General features: G+C 34.2%; 1 protein-coding gene across 1 annotated transcript in view; it reads left to right on the top strand.

The window, feature by feature from the left end:
- Nucleotides 1-24,425, top strand: part of PDIA5 (protein disulfide isomerase family A member 5) — a 180,990-nt gene that overhangs the window by 112,081 nt on the left and 44,484 nt on the right. The window contains exons 11-13 of the mRNA XM_058194942.1: nucleotides 8,385-8,455; nucleotides 9,724-9,887; nucleotides 12,247-12,377. Of these exons, the coding sequence (XP_058050925.1) occupies nucleotides 8,385-8,455; nucleotides 9,724-9,887; nucleotides 12,247-12,377 (366 nt within the window). The remainder of the gene's footprint in view (nucleotides 1-8,384; nucleotides 8,456-9,723; nucleotides 9,888-12,246; nucleotides 12,378-24,425) is intronic.

The raw sequence follows: 24,425 nt of genomic DNA, 5'->3' as shown, positions 1-24,425 counted from the left end.
AAAACTTTTGTAAATAAACTCAAATAGAAAAGGGAGATGTGTGAAATGAAATATTTTATTTCAATTTGCAATCTTGAGACCAAGTTGAAAATATTAAAGTTAGGAAGAAAATGCTAGCTAGTTGGGAACAATGCCTAAAAATAGCAGACTTGTCTATTTCTACTTGTTCATATTGATAATGTGCTAAAAATTGGTGTTAAAAATTGATATCATAGAATAGAAACAAGACTATAATATAAAAGTTGATCAGAGTTCTTTCAGATTAAATGACTCTTGTAGCACCAGCCAAAAGAGATAGTAAAATTATTCTATTTTTCTGGACCAGGGAAAGCAGTAAAAAAATATTTTAATAGTAGTAATGAAAATCAATGCCTTGTAATCCACGGAATTTGGTAAATTGAGTAGGATGGTAATACAATAACAAATTAATATTGAATATTTTGATTTACTTTCCTAGTATTAGATTATGATACTTTAAATGTCTTTTACAGTGCTGTGAAATAGGGTCATAAGAATATATTGGTGTTTACTACAGTCTATAAAATAAGTATCGGTCAACAATAATACCTTTATAAGGATTTGCACTTGTACAGCAACTGAATGATTTGTCACAGGGTTTGCTGCAAATCTCATAAGTTGTACATTGTTGGTTTTGTATAGCTGTTCCTGTTCCAATTTACCATGTTCTGAAAATATGAACAATCTGGTTAAGCTTGCTGACTTCCCTCCTACCAATGATTTAGCTGAAATTATGTTTTTCCCCTGAAGTATTTTATTTTATTTACTTCTCAAATTTATAACACTGCACAACTCCACAGCAACTCTGGGTGACAAACAACACTGAAAACAATATGAGAACAATAAATCATGCAACCTAATGTATGCATTCCCATAAATTTTCCTGTTGTGATCAGACTTGTTTTTCAGAATTTAATTTTATTTAGAAAATTTATAGAATGCTTGGATAGGCAAAGTATTTTTCTAAGTTTTATGTTACTCAGTAGAGGGACATGAACTAATGATTGAATTTTGAGGGATCCTATTTAATCAGATGCTCATGTCTTTTGCCCATTCTAATCTAATCCAGGACTCCTATATACAAATAATTGTTATTGTTTCAAATTTTAATAATAACGTTACTTGCAGACAGCTTTAATGCTGAATTTATTTATTTATTCAATTTCTATAGCCATCCATCTCAATCCAATTTAATCCCTAGAGGATTCTTTGATTCATTTTCTTTGATGTCTCGTTTATACAATACTGACATTTCTTTTTTCTCAATTTAAGCAGAAGTGAGCTGTGTTTTTAACAGCAGCACATATCTTGTCAGCATTTCCCCATCTAAATATGTCAGTTATAAATGAGTTTCTAGAGCTGTCTATACTTACATTTCTTCCCCTTTCCTTTTTCCCAGTTTAGCCCTGGTTTCCATATTGCTTTTTCAAAAATACAATTTTGTTGAAGTCTTTTAGCCTAGTAAAAAGTCAAGATGAACTAAACTAAACTATCTTCTCCCCATTACCTAACTTTTATCTATACGCAAGCCAGAAATTATCCCCTTTTCATTCCTGGTTCAGCAAAAAATATATTAGTATATTAGGAGAAATATCAAACAAATAACTTATCCCTGATTAAATAGTCTAACTTTTGGACCTAATGAGGACCTAATAGGTCCTAAAAGAAGGACCTATTCCTTCTTTTGGTTCTTCACAATCTTGATCTTTAAATCATTCTAATGGAATCAAGATTTAATCGTTCATCAGTCTTTAGCATTCAAGAGGACTCTTCAAAGCAAGGGTTTCCAACCTTGGCCAATTAGCTTTGCTGGCTGAGGAACTCTGGGAGTTGAAGTCCACAAGTCTTAAAGTGACCAAGGTTGGAGACACCTGCTTTAAAGCTTTAACATCTCTACTTTGTAGATCCCATAAGGAGCCATCATCCAGGCTCTCTTGTTGCAACTGTTCCATTTCCAGATCCTTTCTTTGGTTTATCTTTTGTATTCCCATTTTGGTGATCTCAATTTTGTTGTTTATGTCAGGGTAAAAGTTTTTTTTTAAATTTCTCATCATCTTCTAAAATGTATTCATTGAAATCTGTTCTCTTCCTGAAATTTTTGCTATTAATATCTCAATCCAATTACCAAAAAAATATTTATGGTAAGATTGTAACCAGTTTAGCTACTTTTCTACCTGGTCCTTTAATTCCCTCTAGGGTCCATTTACCAACTTTATTAAGACTAAGTTCCTAATATGGGAACTTATTTAGTTCATTTCAGTCATTTCTCACAAGAATATTTAAATGATAGTCTTGTTTTTCAGACTTTACAGCAAAGCAACAACAACCCAATATTCCAATCTCTGTGCTCTCCCAATCTGCTCAAAACACTCCTAAATCACCCCTTCCCCTCCTTTTTTTTTTTTTTTTGCTTTTTGCCAATTGTATATTATTTTAAAATTTTAAGCCTCTATTTAAATTTCTTAAATCTAAAGAAGGTAAAACCCACCAGGTGTCAAATTAAGTTGTCCATTTTGAAGGCCTCTAATACTCATTTTGTTGTTAGTTGCGAAGCTGTGTCCAACCCATTGCAACCCCATGGACAACATCCCTCCAGGCCTTCCTGTCCTCTACCATCCTCTGGAGTCCATTTAAGCTCATGTCTACTGCTTCAGTGACTCCATCCAGCCACCTCATTCTCTGTCGTCCCATTCTTCTTTTGCCCTCAATCTTTCCCAGCATTAGGCTCTTCTCCAGTGAGTCCTTCCTTCTCATTAGGTGGCCAGAGTATTTCAGTTTCATCTTCAGGATCTGGCCTTCTAAAGAGCAGCCAGGGTTGATCTCCTCTAGGACTGACCAGTTTGATCGCCTTGCAGTCCAAGGGACTCACAGGAGTCTTCTCCAGCACCGTAATTCAAAGTCCTCAGTTCTTTGGTGCTCAGCCTTTCTTATGGTCCAACTTTCACAGCCATTCATTGCAACTGGGAAAACCATAGCTTTGACTATACGCACTTTTGTTGGCAGGGTGATGTCTCTGCTTTTTAGTACGCTGTCTAAATTTGCCATAGCTTTCCTCCTCAGGAGCAAGCTTCTTTTAATTTCTTGGCTGCAGTCCCCATCTGCGGTGATCTTGGAGCCCAGGAAAATAAAATCTTGTCACTACGTCCATTTCTTCCCCATCTATTTGCCAGGAATATTCATAAAATGGTTAAATTAAGAATTTTCAAATACGATAAGAAAATGAGTTCAGCTGGCTTGGGGTCCTTATTAATGGCTCCACTGCTGCTGAAAGCAAAGATATCATCTGGTTCAGCTTCTGGTCCTCAAACCCTTGGGGGATTGCTGCTTTATGGTCTCCTCATGAGGAGCTGCCACTCAGAGCACTCCTGTGTGATCTCCCGTTCTCTCCTCCAGAGAGCTTCAAAGGACCAGTCTTCTTGCCACTCTTTCATGCTACACTTTGGTCATCATCTCTGCTCATTTGCAGAGACCTCTTCAGTCTATCGTAACTCACAGTGGAACTCCCATTTCCATGTTTCGTTTTGAGCCTCTATCATTCCCACACCTGGCTGCTACAGATAGATTTCAATTTATGATTATAACAAAGCCAGGAGTTTTTGTCAAAAGTCATGATGGCCATAAATCAAGGCACCCCATCTAACCAAACCAAAAATTCTAACTTTTTCTGTGGTGAATACATTAAGTGTCCAGTCTTCAATCTATGTCAATTCTTACCAGTGCAAAAAAAAAAAAATCTCTAAAAAATGCATATCATTCACAGAAAAAAAAATTACAGTCAACCTGTAAGCCTTTCTGGTTATTCAAGCATATTGGGAAGCATTTGGGTTTAACATGCTCTTGGAGAGTTTTCTTTGAAAACCAAGAGGAGTTTAGCAGCAAGGAATCTAAAACTGTTTAGGGAGTCATAATGCAGCAGTTGGCAGGCACATAAACAGCTCTGAGATTTGTCTTGTATGGTTAACTGTTAAATCCTCCTAGCATATTTGAGAGAACAAAACCCTTAATAGGAATAAACTATCAAAGAAAGGTGGATTGGTTTGCATTGGTGTTGCTCTGGGAATTAAATTAATATGCAGCAATAAAGGAATGAAAGATTCTAGGAAATATGCACAAAGAATCCAAATAGAGAACAGCTTTGTTTCAAACTTGTTTTTTCCCCTGTCCACTATTGCAATGAGAAGAAAAGAGTTAATGAAAATAATCTAGTTCATATTCATTTATTACATTTTATCACCAGGGCCACTTTTGTTTATACCATCTCAGTTGAAAAAGGAAATAAAAGCTCTTACATTTCATGATCTAATCATGTCTAGCCGGAATAGTGTTTGTGTGTGTGTGTTTCCATAGGCTGTAAACAGAATAATACATGTATTGATGTAAGTAGAATTATGGAAGTGTAAATCTCAAAGGAAATCATATGGCCCTCATACTAGCCCTATTTAAATGAGCCCTTAAATCTGTAAACCACCCAGAATCACTTGTCTAAATTTGATAATATAAAAATAAATAAAACCTGGCTCTCCCCAATACCTTAGAGTAGTGTCGTTGGTGGACCCCATGAAGGATATTTGTTTTGGCAGTAATTGTACTCCACTTCCAATTGTTTGTTTCCTATGGTTTCTGCATTATTTTATTGTTGTTTCATATTGTATAGCATCCAGAATTGAAACGGAAGCAGGCAGTCTGCAAATGTAATAAATAAACGAATAAATAAATCTGGTGAATACTTGATGGTGCAATCTGTTCTGCATTGCTTTGTTCTTTTGACTACTCTGACATACAAACACTAGAGTAGTAGCTAGCTACATGTTCCCTAAAATTATGAAACAGATGCTTGTTTCATTCTGTTGTTTGATGGCCTGCTTATAGTTCCAAGAAAGATGGTGACACACGTGAATGTAGTCTCATTTTCAAAAAGGCCTACCAATAATTACAAGTAAAAACAGATGAGGTTTTTTTCTTTTTAATCCACAAGGTGTCTGGAAAGAGTAAAGATTTGAAAAATGACTTCCATGAAAGATTGGCTTCATGAAACAAGTTCTCTCAAATCTTGATAGATGCTGAGTTATAACTCCAGTTACAAGGGATGAAAGAGAACAGTGGGGCTGAAAATACTGATATAACACTTCCCTAACTTTAATGAAATATGCTTGTTTACTCCCCCACTAACAAACTCAGAAGTAAGTTGTACAAGTGCAGTCGAAAGAAGTGCAGACCTGTTACAGGTAGCATGGAAATCAGTTGCAATGTGAAAAGACTATTTTTGTTGTGTTTTTCCTTTGGTTAAATTAAATTTCAGAGTATTTTATAAAATGTGTGCTGCCAAAGATACTGCACTTTTGTAGCTGCACTTTTCTATGCATTGAAGAGAGCAGTGGTATAGCAGATAAGGTGTTGAAGTGTGACTAGGGAGACTCAGATTCATGTCCAATCTCGGTAACTCTGAAAAAAGGAGAATAAAACTAACATGGAATAAAGGGAATAAAATGAACAAATAAATAAATAGAACAAACAGGAAGAGACACCAATAAGGACAATACATCCACATAGTGATTGATCAAGATAGCTAATAGGGAGGTAAGAGTTAGAGAGCCAAAACATTGTAGTTCAAAAGAATCATATCCTATTATTTCTGATACTTTATCAAAAGAAATATTGTCAAATATGGTACGATTATACCTGTACATTACAGTACTGAATATATTGTATATAAATATTTTTGAAGATGTTATTAAACTGAAATATTTAAAAATTATTCCTGGAAAAAGATGAAATTGTCCAATTGTGTGGAGAAAGAAGGTAGGATATATGGAGAGTTTTACATTGTTCTACATTTGACTGTTTTAAATTTCTTTTTTAGTTATTTACTAAAAGTCTATTGCTTTGGAAAACTGTTGGAAGGAGCTACGGGGCTGAAGTGGTGGAGGATAAAAAATATTTCTTTGCTTCTGTAACTGCTATTGAATAAGCTTGATATTCTGTAGAAATCATTACTAAGATATAATCAGATTCAAGAGGAGTTTTTCTCCACCTATTTTCTAATCATCTTCTGATGTGCTTCACTGCCCTCATCTGAGGTATATTTCAAGGAGCTGATGGGTTCAGCACAATTTATTTATTTACTGAAATTTGTATGTTTTCCCAGTCCAGGGCTCTGGATATCTCATAGTTACATAAATTCCAAGATCAACTATCAGTAAGAACAATTCTACAATAAAACAGAACATTCACAAAGGCATAAACTAGAAAGTTAGCTGCCCCAGCGTAGCACTCCCTTCCATAAATCAGTATCTTTACTACCTTTTGGAAGATTAAAGCAGAGAGAAGGCCAACTTGACATTGGGAGGCAAGCTATTCCATAAGGCTGGATCATCCCCTTAGAGAAAGTATTCCTGAATACTTTCTTAAATCAACTCCCTAGATCATTTCCTCATTTCACAAAGTAACGTAGGACAAATGTTTTCTGGCGACTATCAGTCTCCTGAGAAGAATTATCAACTACAAATCTACAAAATAATTACCCATTTCAAATGTCTTTTTCAAATCAAATGTTATGTTAAACTATTTCTTTAAAAAATACTGAATGTGCACTTGTAGGAGAAATGCCTCTCACAAATTTCCCCTAATTTGTCTAAATTATGTAGAAACAGATATTGTTTACTATGCTATGCAAAGCAACCACAGCAAACCTAAAATGGGGTGAAGTCAGAGTCCCACAAATTCAAATATATATATGGTTGGATATAGGAAATCAAATGTGTAGAGAGGTCAGCAATACTATGAAGTAATAAAGACAATATTTCAAAGACTTTGATATATTTGAAAGAACAGAATATTTCACAAATATTGGTTTTGCTAGGGAGTTACTTTTCTGGATTTATCTTAAAGTGGCCTTGCTTTGTTCATCCTTTGTTCATTTCTTGGTGTCTTCTACCTCTGTCAACAATGCTTGTTCTTCTCAGTTTTATGATTGAGCAGGTTTATTTTTTTTCTCCACCCCTGGAAATGTAATTTTAAGGAGGGGAATGTGTCTCCAGTTCTGGAAAACTGTGTATGTACTGAAATAAATGGAATTGTGGGCTGCATGGGAAAATTTAGCTGCAGTGCAAGTCTTTTTTGTTTTTTTAATGTTTTATTTTAGTGTTGACATATATTTCTTTTATTTGGGGGTTGTATACCACCGGGAATTTGGTTCAAGATGGGCGGTCATATAAATGTTCTAAACAAACAAACAATCTTTAAAAGAAGCAGGATGTGATAAGGCAAAACATGGAACCTTCCCTATGCAGTTGATTGAAAAACAGGCAGGCAGACCAACTTGTCTTCTAATGTTACTGAAGTGAACTGAGAAGAATGACTTAGGACACAGTTTCCTTTCTACTCTCTTTTCACATATTTTTCAAGGCTCTTGAAATACATCTGATGGGTGAATATATGTGTATAAAAATTTTCTGTAAAATTTATCAGGACCAAAAATGCTGTGGACTATTTATTTATGAAGTGAGAGGAAATTCTTGTGTAGTGAATTTACCCTGATAGGACAAAGAAGTTAATGGGAGCTAACAAAGAGTGTGTAAAAAACAAAGAGCACTAAATAGAAAAAGCAAACAACTACTTTTCACTGAATCACAACATTAATGTACCTGAGCTGAAAGGTAGCCATTTCATGTGCATCCAAGTGAATCTCAAACAAATAAATAAATAAAGGTATTTTAGGATGCCTGCTCTAGCATCTGTCCTTGAGTTCTAACTCTCAAACCTAGTTTAATGTATGGTTCAATAGCTTCAACTGGGAACTCCTGTTACAAATTTCATGACAGCCATGATTTGTCCTAAGAATGGTATTCTTGTTGTTTTAACTTCTACTGTCTTGTCTTCAAATGATACGAACTATTATAGAGAGAATGCCTTATACGCAGAATGCAAAAGTCCATTACCAATTTTCAACCAATAATAGAAGTAAATATTATAGTATTTTATTATCTGCCTTTATTTGAAATACAATTTTCCGATACTTGCAAATTGGAGAATTATGGTGCTGCTAATCAGATATCCATTCTCAGAGGGACATGGTAAATTTCATTTTTAAGCAAAGCACAAGCCTTCCAGTTAAATAGAAACACTTCTATGTGGCATCATATTATTCTAAATGTTTCAATATCAAGGACAAATAAAACAAATTCATGATGTAGTATGTTTATATCATGATGTAGTATGTTTATACTGACTCATCTTTCTTAAAATATGATGGAATTTTTTAATCCCATAGATGATCAAGCAGCTTTCTTTGAATTTTGGTGAAATGTAGCAGGTCAATAGTTTTTGCTAAAAACAAAACCCCAACCTTCTAAACTTTTCTTTGTTAGGGTGTGGCCATTGTAAGAAAATGAAGCCAGAATATGAGAAAGCCGCAGAGATGCTCCATGCAGACAGTGATGTAAGCTAATTTCCTTTCATTTCCATTTTCAAATGATCCATAATAAGTAACTGAAATAATAAAAATGTTCTTGTTGCAATTATTTCATCTTCCCAAGGGTTTGCAAAAAAGATAGTTTCGAAGTATAATCTCATTGGTAATGCATGAGTTATGCCAAATTATTAGGAAGAACATTGTGTGTTTAAACAAAACAGAAAAAAACATGTTATAGTCAGCCATTGAACCTTGTATTGTGCATAATATGATAAAGCTCAAATTCTGCATCAAACTGCTTTGTTTTCTCTATTAATTACAAATTTAATGTTTAATGTAAAAAATTAAGAAAACACTGGCTTGGATTCTTGCCATTAACAGATATGCTAATGAGAACCTTCTCACTTTAAGCAATTGTCATAGGTTTTCATTTGAATCTATGTGAACCCAGAAGATCAATTATGCACATTCATTATGCCATAAGTAGGAACAGATCTTCACTTAGGCATTTAATACCTTTTCTTTGTTATCTTAAACCTCTCTTTCTCTAATGGTTCAAGAGTTTGAGACAGAAAATGGATAGATTTTGAGATTTCAATATTTGAGACAGCACTCTTGTGCATTTGTCTATCCAAGCATGTATGGAGCTTATTCCACATTTTACATGATGCATTGTTTCTTACTGATGTATTGTTTCATATTGAGTGCTGTTTATTGTATTTTAGCTACATTTTTATTATGGTTAAACTGGGTTATTTTATTATTTTATAAAGTTTCTCTTGACTTGATCAATTGATTTTGGTGTATCATAAGATCTGTGATAAATTTTGCAATTCTGGAAAAGGCCATCAGGAAAGATCTATTCAAATGGCACTTACGCAAGAGTATGTTTGTAAAATTACTTTAACCAAAGTACAAGGGCCTATCATTACACAAGTTCTTCAGGCTTGATCACTACTATTAGCTGTGAAGCTATTCACCAACTTAATGTTTATTTCTTGGTGCTATTTCCCCCTCCCCCTTCCCTTTACAGCGTTAAATTAAATACTGTAATTAAACAAATGTTTGGTTAATTGAGTGGACATTTTACAAAAGGATTATCCTTGAATGGATAATGTGCTTGTTATAACAAAACTTGTAAAACTTTCCAGAGTTGAAAGTTTCCAAAGCTTTTGTATTGCCTTTCTAAAGTTATTGTAAATTGTAGAGAACTACTCTGTAAATTCAGAGTCTCCATTTATGTGCATTGTTTACAACTTAGGATATACCATTACAGGCATTGCTTTATATTGCAGAAACCAGGTGTTTTGGCAGCAGTAGATGCAACTGTCAACAAAGCTGTGGCAGAAAAATTTCACATATCAGGATTTCCAACTGTCAAGTTCTTTCAGGATGGAGAAGAGAAATACACCTTGCCTCATCTCCGCACAAAGAGTAAAATTGTGGAATGGCTCTTAAAGTAAGTGATCTCAGCAATAAAACATTTGGAAATAATCAAGTTGTTCCTAGTTCCTATTTGAGAAGGCTGGGAACATAGCATAGGCTTGCTTGTTCTTCCACTCTAATTCCTGTAGTTTGCACAGATCACGGAGTGTATTGCTCTGAAATTTGAAATCAATTCTCACTTAAGACTACAGTATTGATCTGGTGGTGGTTTGGATGTAAATATGGATGGTGCAGATAATATGGATGGTGCAAATAAGCAGGGAAGGAGTGACCGCTCAACTCCAACATGCATTTGTGATGCTCCAGAGTCACCTGGAAAATTCATGTGTGAAGCAAATAATTTCATCTGTAGACAAATATTCTGAGCTGAGGCTTAATATATGTAGAAAGATGCAATTCAAGAATAAGGTATTTATTTATAGTAGCATTTTGTGCATATTTGGCACTGTAGTAACATCCTAGTTGAATTTATTCATAATTAAAGTTGGTAATCAACCAGGAGCAAATTGTACCCTTTTAAACAAATGGTCAATTTATGAATTAAAACTGTATATATTATACAAGTGGGTTACTATATAAGAATATACAAGTGCCATTTTAGAAGTAGTTATTAATTCTTAATCTCAAAAAGTTTAATTTTTGTCAGATTGAGAAAAAGATCCTTTTTTGTGTTTCAGAAACTATTTTGCAGGGCTAAAATATTAGCCATTTAATTGGAATGCATGCCTTAAGATATATTCCCTCTTTATATGTGTGTGTGTGTGTATATATATATGTATAGGTATAGGTATATGTATATGTATATTAAATAATTATATGTGTGTGTTTATGTGTATATATACATATATGTATGTATGTGTATATGCATATTAAATAATATGTGTGTGTGTGTGTGTGTGTGTATACATATACATACATACATTAATTAATTTGGCTGTTTTATTAGTTGTGACTCTTGAAAGCCAATTTAATTAATTTGGCATCATATAGCTTTATACAAGAACTTAGAGCATTGAACTTCAATGCTAATACCTTGAATGTATTAATTCAGCTAGGTTTGGTTTCCATGGAAAGCCCATTTGTCATAGAACAGGTAATCAAAGAACTGTTGCTGGATTGCTTCCAGAACTGAGCTGTGAATGGGATGAAAACTTTGTTATTTTGGACTATTAACATACTGGTAGTATTCAAATTACCTTTGTATCTCAACCTGCTTATATAAACTCACTGTTGTTCCCACTGTAACAAAGATAAAAGCAGTGGTGGGATTCAGCCAGTTCGCGCCACTTCGGGAGAACCGGTTGTTAACTTTCTGAGCAGTTTGGCAAACTGGTTGTTGGAAGAAATCATTAGGGCAGAGAATCGGTTGTTAAATCACTTGAATCCCACCACTGGATAGAAGCCTAAAGATGATGATATTGGAATAATAAAAGAAAAGACTTTTTTTCAGTAAACTTCCTGGATATCACTTCCATAAAGTGATAACATTATCATAACTTAACTAGATTAAATTTTGCTTTTGAAATAGCTTTTTAGACAATGCAATTTCACTTGTTATTATTTATTTAGTGTATGAGGACACCATGATAAAAGAGAAGTAATATGTATACATAGTTCACGTACCGTAATTATAAGTAAAACTTCTATAGGGGTATGGCAGTGGCCTCATAAATGGATGTCCAATTCCAGGCGACAATCACTTCTAGTGTTGCTTCATGCAGATCTTCTAGGGAACCAAAGAATGCCCACTGTGGGCAATCTTGCACAATTTATTTAATAGTTTGCACATCAGCACCACAATCGCAACAAGAGGAATCTTTCCATCCCCACTGATACAAGGCAAGAGGCACTTTTTAATTAATTATTAATGAATTAATTTTAATTTTAATAATTAATAAAATTAATTTTATTAACATTGTAGTTCCACTACAGTTAAGGTATCAAGATAAACCAGAGCTCCATAACGAGAGCTAGCCTTAGCAAACTCACATTTTGATGTATTTGTACCCAAAAGAGCACAATTACTCCTATTTTGAGTTACTTGAAATGACCCTGACTCGAGTCCTAGTCTAAGGCCAAAACATACTTATGGTTGAGTTTGATTTGTTAGACTAACTGTGGTCAGTCTCAAAAAAAAAAAAAAAAGCATCCAGGTTCTTATGCCCATGTTGGAGGAATATGAGATGTACAATCTTGTCTCCTGGTAATAATTCCTATTCTGTCCTGATAATCTGAACTAATTGTGTACCCTGAAATAGAATATATGATAAAAATATATTATGGATGCACGTTCGAAACAAATATATACTGTATGCCCCTGCTTACAAAAAATGTTGTAATGTGTTCTTTTCTTCTTTTTTTTTTCTCCTCAGTCCTCAGGCACCTCCTCCACCTGAACCAACTTGGGAAGAAAAGCAAACAAGTGTTAACCATCTTGCAGGTGAAGACTTCCGAGAATTTCTGAAGAAAAAGAAGCACACTCTCGTAATGTTTTATGCTCCGTGTAAGTGGATGTTGTACGATAAAATATTGAACATTCATGTATACTGAATATCAGCAGAAAGAGAACTGGCTTTCTGGTGCTTTTGAATTAGCTAAGCGCAGTTCATTTATTTCGTTCAGTCGGAACCACAGCTGGGTGGCAGAGCACATCTCTTACATTAGAATATCTTGGGTTACTCTTTCACTTTCTGACAATGTCAGCAGCGAAGGGGCGAAAGGAGCAGTGTCATGGCTTTGGAGAAAGGATGCTTTGCACTACATTATTAGTAACAAAATTAGCACTTGAGCTCAAATCTTTTGTCAATGTGAATACTAACCAGTTAACCAAACTAGTATACCTAACTCCCTCCCCACACATGGTGGGTTCTGCAGGATGTCCTGAAGAAGATCTTGGAGATCAAGAAGCAGTGAATTAAACAATATGGATATACTGAAACTAAAAAAAAAAAAAACACAATTAAACTCAAATGGGAATATACTGAAACTAAAAAAAAGAAAAGAAAACAAACACAATTAAACTCAAATGGGAATATACTGAAACTAAAAAAAAAAAGAAAACAAACACAATTAAACTCAAATGGGATTGCTTATCAGCACCAACAATAATAAAAACAATAGCAACAATAAGCCACAGTCCTCATCCTGCTTAGACTACCTCCCACAAGCAGCAACCAGATGACTGAAATGGCTCCCCAGAGTGGCTGTATAAATGCCTTAATTCTAAAGCCACCTCAGATCACCTCACCCAGACTAAGCTGATAGATAGCAGCAGGAATATGACTGGTAATTAATGAATGTATTTATTTTGGATATAAGCTGAAGATTAAATGTATGTTCTCTACAACAAGAAAGGACTCGTATTTCAAGAATAGGACTTCTGGGGTATTTTAGAATAGGTGCAACTATGGTTTTGATAGAGAGCCCCACTTAATTTCCATACTCTTGTGATATAAAATGCTGCCTCCTTGAAGTAATGAATAGCTTAATCCTCACTCTAGTGAAAGGTAAATACTTGTTTAACTTCTATCATTTCATTAGTTTCTAAAGGTTAGAATGGGTAGTCCATAGACTCAGGTTTATGGTTTTCACTCTGATATAATAAGCATATTAGGGCTCTGGATCTCCTTAATTATAGTTGGACTGTTTTAAGAAAAAATGTATATTAATAGTCTTGCCCTATATATAGATTACAATTACTACCAAAAAGGAATTATTATTATTAGCTGAGCATGTTACTAAATGCATGTGAGATAAAGATTAGACTTCTGAATCACATTTAGTAACATCGATACTTTTAATTACAGTCACAAAATATTTAAACAAGTTTCTTTAATAATTTCTTACATCCAAAAGGCACTGTTTTTTAGTTTTATTTTAGATGAGTGGGTACATGTGTGTTGTATCTTTGATATATATAATGCACTCATATATAGTAGCTTTTTCTTAATCAAACACTGTAGGGAATCACATCTCAGCTTGCAGTGAGATAATTATAAAGAAAAGCAGAAGTGCAAATCATTGTACATTGAAATTTGCTCTCCTTGTATACCAACAATGTGCCTTCTGTTAAAATATGATTATCTTTATTTATCACTTGTTCAATCATAGGAGCTCTTGGAGTGTTTATTCCTACCATTTATTACTAGCTTGCTTTGTTTTAATACAGAAAAACCACTAACATTGCCATGCTACTGTGGTTTAAATAATTTTCTTTCTCCGCTCTGAACCACGTCCCACATTAGTGAAGCTTGTTAGCTGAAACTTTCTTACAGTGTTCACCAGAGACATAGAAACATCTTATGTGATTAGGTTTGTTTATGGATTGGAACAGTTCAGTTCAACTCAGTACTTTTTAAAGATTGCATTTGGTTAAGCAAAGCATCTTTGAAGATTTTATATTATCTGCTACATCTTCATAAATCACTACTGGGAAGGCAAGAAAACCTGTCAAAAACTATTTCATAAATAGTTTTCTTTGCCTTTCATTTTTCAGATTGCAGAAGTAGTGCCTGCAAACTTCTTTCCTGAGACTTTGCAACCAAATGTTGCTGCATAGAATTCAGGATTTTAGCTGATTCATTTTCTCCTCTAACCTTGCCCTCTAACCTAGCTTGAGAGTATATCCGCTCTTCTAAAGTTGATTGCTGTATTCTATTAGCTGACCAGATTCTTAGATTGCATGATGAATTTTGCTCCTGAGTTGAGTCTGTTTGGTCTGGTTTTGAGAGAGTAGGAGATCGGATAAGATACACTGATGTGGATATATTAGAACCTTGTGCTCTCTCATTGCTTTCTAGGGACATTTAAAAATAGCTCCTTGGGATGAACTACTACACCAACCTATTCATACAATGAGTTAGTTCTTGTTTCTTACTTTTTGTAGACAGCACTCTTAATCGCTGTATCATATCCCTCTCTCTCAAACAACTGAATCCTTAGGGAGATAGGGCGGTATATAAATATGAAAAATAAAATAAATAAAATAAATATGAATCATTAATGGCATAGGAAGTAGCGCTATGGAAGATACAGAGTCTGAAGAGCAAGACTTAAAAGTCTGAGAGTAATGAGCTCTTGTTTATTTTTCCAAGTTCCAAATTTGGGACTTCCTCTTGATCTCCCAAAGCCATTTAGTTCTTTGAGATCGGCATAGTCAGCTAGATGCTGTCATCTAACTGAGCCTTCAATAGATAAGCGGTAAGTTTAAAAAGTCACAGTTGATTATTTGCCTTTAATCAATATGCTTGTGGTATATATTCTTTAAAAGAGTTGGCCAGAAACAAAACGTCATTCCAAATATAAAATTACCTGATGGTGGGCTGGGTGCAATATCAAAGAACAGACCTTAATAGAATAAAATTTGAGTTGCTGAACTCCATGGTAAAGTATGAAACATACAGTGAGAGAAAATATATATGTGGAGCCCCAGATACAGAATACATTGTATTATTTGAATGTCAATTATATGCCTCAACCAAGACCCGTTATTTAGAGTCTTTACTTGACAAAATGACCTATTGGGACTTTAAAAACAGATTTCCCTACCTTCAGGGGACTATTAATATGGAACCAGCAGAACTTCCAAGTTTATAGTAAAAATTGTTTAAATTAGAGCTTGCACATATAACAAATTGGCATCACATGTAAAGATAATTAATTTATCTGAATGCATTTTATTCTGTACTTTGATATATTCACATCTGTTTTATCCATTTGTCAGTTGACATTGTGCTGTGCCTTGATACAATCAATTGATTAATCATTTAACCAATTAACTAATCCCTGCCTGGTTCAGTACTACTAAACCATCTCTGACATACTGCCATTTAGCCACTGTTTCAAAACTTGAAGATGAATTTACCAATTCCAGAGGCAATATTTACATTGTTGAAACCTATTACAATTATGAATTTCATCCTAATATTCATTCGACATCTCTTTCAGTATAGTTTAAATCCATTGTTTTTTTATCATGCAATCTGGAGTAGCACTAATCAAGTCTACCCTATCTTCTATTTAATAGCCCTTTAGCTAATAGAAGGTAACTAATAATTTTCCTGTGATTTTCTATATTCTAGGCGAATCATATCCATATTTTTTTTTCTTCAGGCATCCTTTAATCTTTGTTGCTGTCCTCTAGGCATGGATCAATTTGTCAATGTTCTTCCTAAAATACAGTGTACAGAACTGTACAGAATATTTTTATGTGGTCTAACCAAGAAGGATATAGAGGAATGATTACTTCTCTTAATCTTGACACTGTAGTTCTGTTGATTATCATTTTGAGAAAGAAGTATTTTATAAACACACAATCGGGGAGGGGAGAAAGGGGATTTGAAATTGTAAAAGGAGAAATAAAGAGACAGGGAGAATTACCTATAGTACTGATAAATAAGGCAATTAGTTGGGTATGATGAAACTTTCTTTCATAATAAGTAATAAGAAATCTTAGTTCTCTGTCTTGTTTTAATCCATGCTACACAATGTTAAGTCTTCTAATGAAGTCTAATCGGCTGTTTTACCAAGAAAATTGGTCTTTATGTCATATTGATGCCAGACAAAATCAAAAACGGATTATTAGGCTGCTGGTTCACAAACTCTTAGAAAAAACAATTACATGCATATTGAAACGCAGTATGAATTTATGAAAAACAAGTCATGCCAAACAAATCTGATTCTTTATTATTAAAAAGATCAGGTTGATTACCATATCATAGGAATGCCACAGGCATACTGTAGCTTGAGTTCAGCAAAGCATTAGTTAAAGTCTTTCATGAAAAGATGGCAAAATATATGATGGACTGAGTCAATACATGAAAGGTTATGTAAGAATGCTTCCAAGCATTATCGGAATGTTCTGAACTTAAAAAATGTTTTAGTCCTTGTTTCCTTGGCAACAGAATCTTTATTTTTTCCATCAAGGTCATCTTTCTTACTCTTTACACCATTAATCAAATAATCAGTGAATTGAAAATGGAGGACATATTGATTTTTTAATTCAAGTGTATTATAATAAATAATGAAAAATATAAGTCTAATGCTTTTGCTTTTTTGTTCTAAAGAGCAGTAGCTTATATTGCCTTGCATTTTAGTAGTCCAGTATGTCCAGTAGTACATATGGTCAGATTTTGGTAGCAGAGTATGATTCAATTTAATTTGAAAGCAAGATGGCTTCCTAAGATCTCATTAATTATCAAGCAGGCTAAAATAAATAGGGCTTCGCAACAAAGGCTGTGTGCTCTCCCCACTTCTCTTCTCTCTGTATACCAATGACTGCATCTCCAATGATCCATCTGTTAAGCTACTGAAGTTCGCAGATGACACAACAGTGATTGGTCTCATTCGAGACAATGACGAATCCGCATATAGACGAGAGGTCGAACGACTAGCCTTGTGGTGCAACCAAAACAATCTGGAACTGAACACACTCAAAACCGTAGAAATGGTGGTAGACTTTAGGAAAAACCCTTCCATACTTCCACCTCTCACAATACTTGACAACACAGTATCAACAGTAGAAACCTTCAAATTTCTGGGTTCTATCATATCGCAAGATCTCAAATGGACAGCTAACATCAAAAACATCATTAAAAAAGGACAACAAAGAATGTTCTTTCTGCGCCAACTCAGTAAGCTCAAACTGCCCAAGGAGCTGCTGATCCAATTCTACAGAGGAATTATTGAGTCTGTCATTTGCACCTCTATAACTGTCTGGTTCGGTTCTGCAACCCAACAAGAAAAACACAGACTTCAGAGGATAATTAGAACTGCAGAAAAAATAATTGCTACCAACCTGCCTTCCATTGAGGACCTGTATACTGCACGAATCAAGAAGAGGGCTGTGAAAATATTTGCAGATCCCTCGCATCCTGGACATAAACTGTTTCAACTCCTACCCTCAACACGACGCTATAGAGCACTGCACACCATAACAACTAGACACAAGAACCGTTTTTCCCGAAGGCCATCACTCTGCTAAACAAATAATTCCCTCAACACTGTCAAACTATTTACTGAATCTGCACTACTATTAATCGTTTCATAGTTCCCATCACCAATCTCTTTCCACTTATGACTGTATGACTATAACTTGTTGCTGGCAATCCTTATGATTTATATTGATATATTGATCATCAATTGTGTTGTAAATGTTGTACCTAGATTTTTATTCCTCTTTCAGATGATACCAATAATTAAGAAAGATAAGAATCTTGAGGAATGGCAGAAGGAATTAACAAATTTATATGGGAAGGTAAAAAGCTAGGGTTAAAATGAAAATAATTCAAGATTCTCGGAAAGGGAGGTTTAAAATGCCTAATTTTAAATTATATTATGAAGCAGCTGCTCTCTCTGCAATAAGTGATTGGTTTAATTTAACAGAGGACAGAATTTTGAATATAGAAGGTTATGATTTGTTATATGGATGGCATGCATATTTAATTTATGACAAAAAGTGGATAAGGCCTTTAAAAATCATGTGCTAAGAAATGCCCTTCTGCGTGTTTGGAAAAATACTCTTATAAACTAAATTATAAGGTTCCTATATGGGCATGTCCTAGACATACAGTAGAAAATATAAACATAGAACAGAAACAGGAAATGATTACATATAAAGATCTTTTGTATACTGAAAGAGGTAATTTGCAGTTAAAATCTCTGCAAGTATTAAGAGAGGAAGGGAAAAATTATACTTGGTTTCAATATGAGCAATTACATGCTAGATGGAAGGGAGATCAAAAAATTGGTATAGAGCAGAACGAGGGAAATTTGGTAAAGCAAATTAGAAATCAGTCTCAGGAGCATATAAAGAGATTGTATAATGTGTTACTTGAAATAGATTCTGAAAGGGACTTGGTAAAGGACTGTATGATAAAGTGGGCACAAAATTTTCAGGAGCCAATATTATTGGAAACGTGGGAAAAATTTGGGTTAGAAATGTTAAATTCACAGGCACAGAATCTGAGGAAAATTTTTATAAAATGTTTTATAGATGGCATCTAGATCCTAAAAAATTATCGTGTATGTATCCAGAAATGCAAGCAAAATGTTGGAGATGTAATTGTGATGACGCTACATATTTTCACATTTGGTGGACTTGTAAGGACATAAAGGCCTTTTGGATAAAAATTTGGTGGATTTTACAAAATGTTCTGAAAAAGAAGATAAAGTTCCTGCCGCAATTTTTCTTGTTGGGAATTATTACGGATTGTACAGTAATTGAGACTAAATTGATTTTAAATCTAATAACTGCAGCAAGATTACTAATAGGACAATATTGGAAGAAAAAAGAAGTACCAACAATACAAGAATGGATATTGAAAGTTGCCAATTTGGCTGAGATGGCGAAGATATCAGCCTTTTTGAAAGACAATACGCAAGAAAGATACTTAAAGGAATGGAAAAAATGGATTGACTATATTCAACGTAGATATCAGACTAAGAGTTATCAGACTGTTTTTGAATGATTATGATGTATTATTTTTGATTGCTTTTGGGGGAAGTTAGGAATTGATGATTGTAGGGGTATAATTAAGTTGGGACGAAAACTTTTTAGCATATGTTTGTTTTACTTTTAACTATACCTTGTGCCTGCTCCGGGAAGTCGGGGGAGGGGTTGCGAAGGGAGGGGGGAGGAGGGGGGGAAAGGGGGAAAAAAAATTTTTTGTAAAACTTTTTGAATAAAAAAAAAAAAAAAAAAAAAAGAGAAGTAATATGTATACATAGTTCACGTACCGTAATTATAAGTAAAACTTCTATAGGGGTATGGCAGTGGCCTCATAAATGGATGTCCAATTCCAGACGACAATCACTTCTAGTGTTGCTTCATGCAGATCTTCTAGGGAACCAAAGAATGCCCACTGTGGGCAATCTTGCACAATTTATTTAATAGTTTGCACATCAGCACCACAATCGCAACAAGAGGAATCTTTCCATCCCCACTGATACAAGTCAAGAGGCACTTTTTAATTAATTATTAATGAATTAATTTTAATTTTAATAATTAATAAAATTAATTTTATTAACATTGTAATTCCACTACAGTTAAGGTATCAAGATAAACCAGAGCTCCATAACTCACATTTTGATGTATTTGTACCCAAAGGAGCACAATTACTCCTATTTTGAGTTACTTGAAATGACCCTGACTCGAGTCCTAGCCTAAGGCCAAGACATACTTATGGTTGAGTTTGATTTGTTAGACTAACTGTGGTCAGTCTCCAAAAAAAAAAAAAAAAAAAAAAGCATCCAGGTTCTTATGCCCATGTTGTAGGAATGTGAGATGTACAATCTTGTCTCCTGGTAATAATTCCTATTCTGTCCTGATAATCTGAACTAATTGTGTACCCTGAAATAGAATATATGATAAAAATATATTATGGATGCATGTTCGGAACAAATATATACTGTATGCCCCTGCTTACAAAAAATGTTGTAATGTGTTCTTTTCTTCTTCTTTTTTTCTCCTCAGTCCTCAGGCACCTCCTCCACCTGAACCAACTTGGGAAGAAAAGCAAACAAGTGTTAACCATCTTGCAGGTGAAGACTTCCGAGAATTTCTGAAGAAAAAGAAGCACACTCTCGTAATGTTTTATGCTCCGTGTAAGTGGATGTTGTACGATAAAATATTGAACATTCATGTATACTGAATATCAGCAGAAAGAGAACTGGCTTTCTGGTGCTTTTGAATTAGCTAAGCGCAGTTCATTTATTTCGTTCAGTCGGAACCACAGCTGGGTGGCAGAGCACATCTCTTACATTAGAATATCTTGGGTTACTCTTTCACTTTCTGACAATGTCAGCAGCGAAGGGGCGAAAGGAGCAGCGTCATGGCTTTGGAGAAAGGATGCTTTGCACTACATTATTAGCAACAAAATTAGCACTTGAGCTCAAATCTTTTGTCAATGTGAATACTAACCAGTTAACCAAACTAGTATACCTAACTCCCTCCCCACACATGGTGGGTTCTGCAGGATGTCCTGAAGAAGATCTTGGAGATCAAGAAGCAGTGAATTAAACAATATGGATATACTGAAACTAAAAAAAAAAAAAACACAATTAAACTCAAATGGAAATATACTGAAACTAAAAAAAAGAACAGAAAACAAACACAATTAAACTCAAATGGGAATATACTGAAACTAAAAAAAGAAAAGAAAACAAACACAATTAAACTCAAATGGGATTGCTTATCAGCACCAACAATAATAAAAACAATAGCAACAATAAGCCACAGTCCTCATCCTGCTTAGACTACCTCCCACAAGCAGCAACCGGATGACTGAAATGGCTCCCCAGAGTGGCTGTATAAATGCCTTAATTCTAAAGCCACCTCAGATCACCTCACCCAGACTAAGCTGATAGATAGCAGCAGGAATATGACTGGTAATTAATGAATGTATTTATTTTGGATATAAGCTGAAGATTAAATGTATGTTCTCTACAACAAGAAAGGACTCGTATTTCAAGAATAGGACTTCTGGGGTATTTTAGAATAGGTGCAACTATGGTTTTGATAGAGAGCCCCACTTAATTTCCATACTCTTGTGATATAAAATGCTGCCTCCTTGAAGTAATGAATAGCTTAATCCTCACTCTAGTGAAAGGTAAATACTTGTTTAACTTCTATCATTTCATTAGTTTCTAAAGGTTAGAATGGGTAGTCCATAGACTCAGGTTTATGGTTTTCACTCTGATATAATAAGCATATTAGGGCTCTGGATCTCCTTAATTATAGTTGGACTGTTTTAAGAAAAAATGTATATTAATAGTCTTGCCCTATATATAGATTACAATTACTACCAAAAAGGAATTATTATTATTAGCTGAGCATGTTACTAAATGCATGTGAGATAAAAGATTAGACTTCTGAATCACATTTAGTAACATCGATACTTTTAATTACAGTCACAAAATATTTAAACAAGTTTCTTTAATAATTTCTTACATCCAAAAGGCACTGTTTTTTAGTTTTATTTTAGATGAGTGGGTACATGTGTGTTGTATCTTTGATATATATAATGCACTCATATATAGTAGCTTTTTCTTAATCAAACACTGTAGGGAATCACATCTCAGCTTGCAGTGAGATAATTATAAAGAAAAGCAGAAGTGCAAATCATTGTACATTGAAATTTGCTCTCCTTGTATACCAACAATGTGCCTTCTGTTAAAATATGATTATCTTTATTTATCACTTGTTCAATCATAGGAGCTCTTGGAGTGTTTATTCCTACCATTTATTACTAGCTTGCTTTGTTTTAATACAGAAAAACCACTAACATTGCCATGCTACTGTGGTTTAAATAATTTTCTTTCTCCGCTCTGAACCACGTCCCACATTAGTGAAGCTTGTTAGCTGAAACTTTCTTACAGTGTTCACCAGAGACATAGAAACATCTTATGTGATTAGGTTTGTTTATGGATTGGAACAGTTTAGTTCAACTCAGTACTTTTTAAAGATTGCATTTGGTTAAGCAAAGCATCTTCGAAGATATTATATTATCTGCTACATCTTCATAAATCACTACTGGGAAGGCAAGAAAATCTGTCAAAAACTATTTCATAAATAGTTTTCTTTGCCTTTCATTTTTCAGATTGCAGAAGTAATGCCTGCAAACTTCTTTCCTGAGACTTTGCAACCAAATGTTGCTGCATAGAATTCAGGATTTTAGCTGATTCATTTTCTCCTCTAACCTTGCCCTCTAACCTAGCTTGAGAGTATATCCGCTCTTCTAAAGTTGATTGCTGTATTCTATTAGCTGACCAGATTCTTAGATTGCATGATGAATTTTGCTCCTGAGTTGAGTCTGTTTGGTCTGGTTTTGAGAGAGTAGGAGATCGGATAAGATACACTGATGTGGATATATTAGAACCTTGTTCTGTTCACAAATATATCCTTTTCATAGCAGTAACTGTCTTCAGTGTGGCCACTATGGAGCATAATCTAGATATAGGATCTTGGTTTTGCCATTTAATATGAAAAACAAGTCATGCCAAACAAATCTGATTCTTTATTATTAAAAAGATCAGGTTGATTACCATATCATAGGAATGCCACAGACATACTGTAGCTTGAGTTCAGCAAAGCATTAGTTAAAGTCTTTCATGAAAAGATGGCAAAATATATGATGGACTGAGTCAATACATGAAAGGTTATGTAAGAATGCTTCCAAGCATTATCGGAATGTTCTGAACTTAAAAAATGTTTTAGTCCTTGTTTCCTTGGCAACCGAATCTTTATTTTTTCCATCAAGGTCATCTTTCTTACTCTTTACACCATTAATCAAATAATCAGTGAATTGAAAATGGAGGACATACTGTAGCTTGAGTTCAGCAAAGCATTAGTTAAAGTCTTTCATGAAAAGATGGCAAAATATATGATGGACTGAGTCAATACATGAAAGGTTATGTAAGAATGCTTCCAAGCATTATCGGAATGTTCTGAACTTAAAAAATGTTTTAGTCCTTGTTTCCTTGGCAACAGAATCTTTATTTTTTCCATCAAGGTCATCTTTCTTACTCTTTACACCATTAATCAAATAATCAGTGAATTGAAAATGGAGGACATACTGTAGCTTGAGTTCAGCAAAGCATTAGTTAAAGTCTTTCATGAAAAGATGGCAAAATATATGATGGACTGAGTCAATACATGAAAGGTTATGTAAGAATGCTTCCAAGCATTATCGGAATGTTCTGAACTTAAAAAATGTTTTAGTCCTTGTTTCCTTGGCAACCGAATCTTTATTTTTTCCATCAAGGTCATCTTTCTTACTCTTTACACCATTAATCAAATAATCAGTGAATTGAAAATGGAGGACATACTGATTTTTTAATTCAAGTGTATTATAATAAATAATGAAAAATATAAGTCTAATGCTTTTGCTTTTTTGTTCTAAAGAGCAGTAGCTTATATTGCCTTGCATTTTAAATAGTCCAGTAGTACATATGGTCAGATTTTGGTAGCAGAGTATGATTCAATTTAATTTGAAAGCAAGATGGCTTCCTAAGATCTCATTAATTATCAAGCAGGCTAAAATAAATAGGGCTTCGCAACAAATAATATTTCCCAGAGAAGCCTTTATCTTCAGATAATTCACCTGGCTGATGTGAAATGGATTTATTCATGGGGCCCATATCTAATTATCTCATGCAATTCCTGAAATTTTTTAATAATCCTTAAGTATACAATGGTCTGCCTTTAGCTAATAGAAGGTAACTAATAATTTTCCTGTGATTTTCTTCTCATTTGTCCCTATTCATTTCTCATTCTTTTTATTCAAACATATTTATTTATCCTATGGGAGCTACTTTTCTTAAATAGTACTTTTCTTAAATAGTACTTTTCTTAAATAGTACTTTTCTTAAATAGTACTTTTCTTAAATAGTACTTTTCTTAAATAGTACTTTTCTTAAATATTGCTCTTACTCCAAGTTATATGTCAGCTGAATGAGCTTCAGAAGCAGATAATGTATATAGAAAAGTGTGCTTTTGAACGGCGATGGTAAAATCTAAAGGGACATTGGCCAAAGGTTCTAACTTCTATATAAC

Source organism: Ahaetulla prasina, chromosome 1 (genome assembly GCF_028640845.1).
Source record: "Ahaetulla prasina isolate Xishuangbanna chromosome 1, ASM2864084v1, whole genome shotgun sequence".
NCBI classification, from domain to species: Eukaryota; Metazoa; Chordata; class Lepidosauria; order Squamata; family Colubridae; genus Ahaetulla; species Ahaetulla prasina.
Note: the sequence above shows the minus strand (reverse complement) of the source record. Positions and strands in the feature narration are given on the sequence as shown.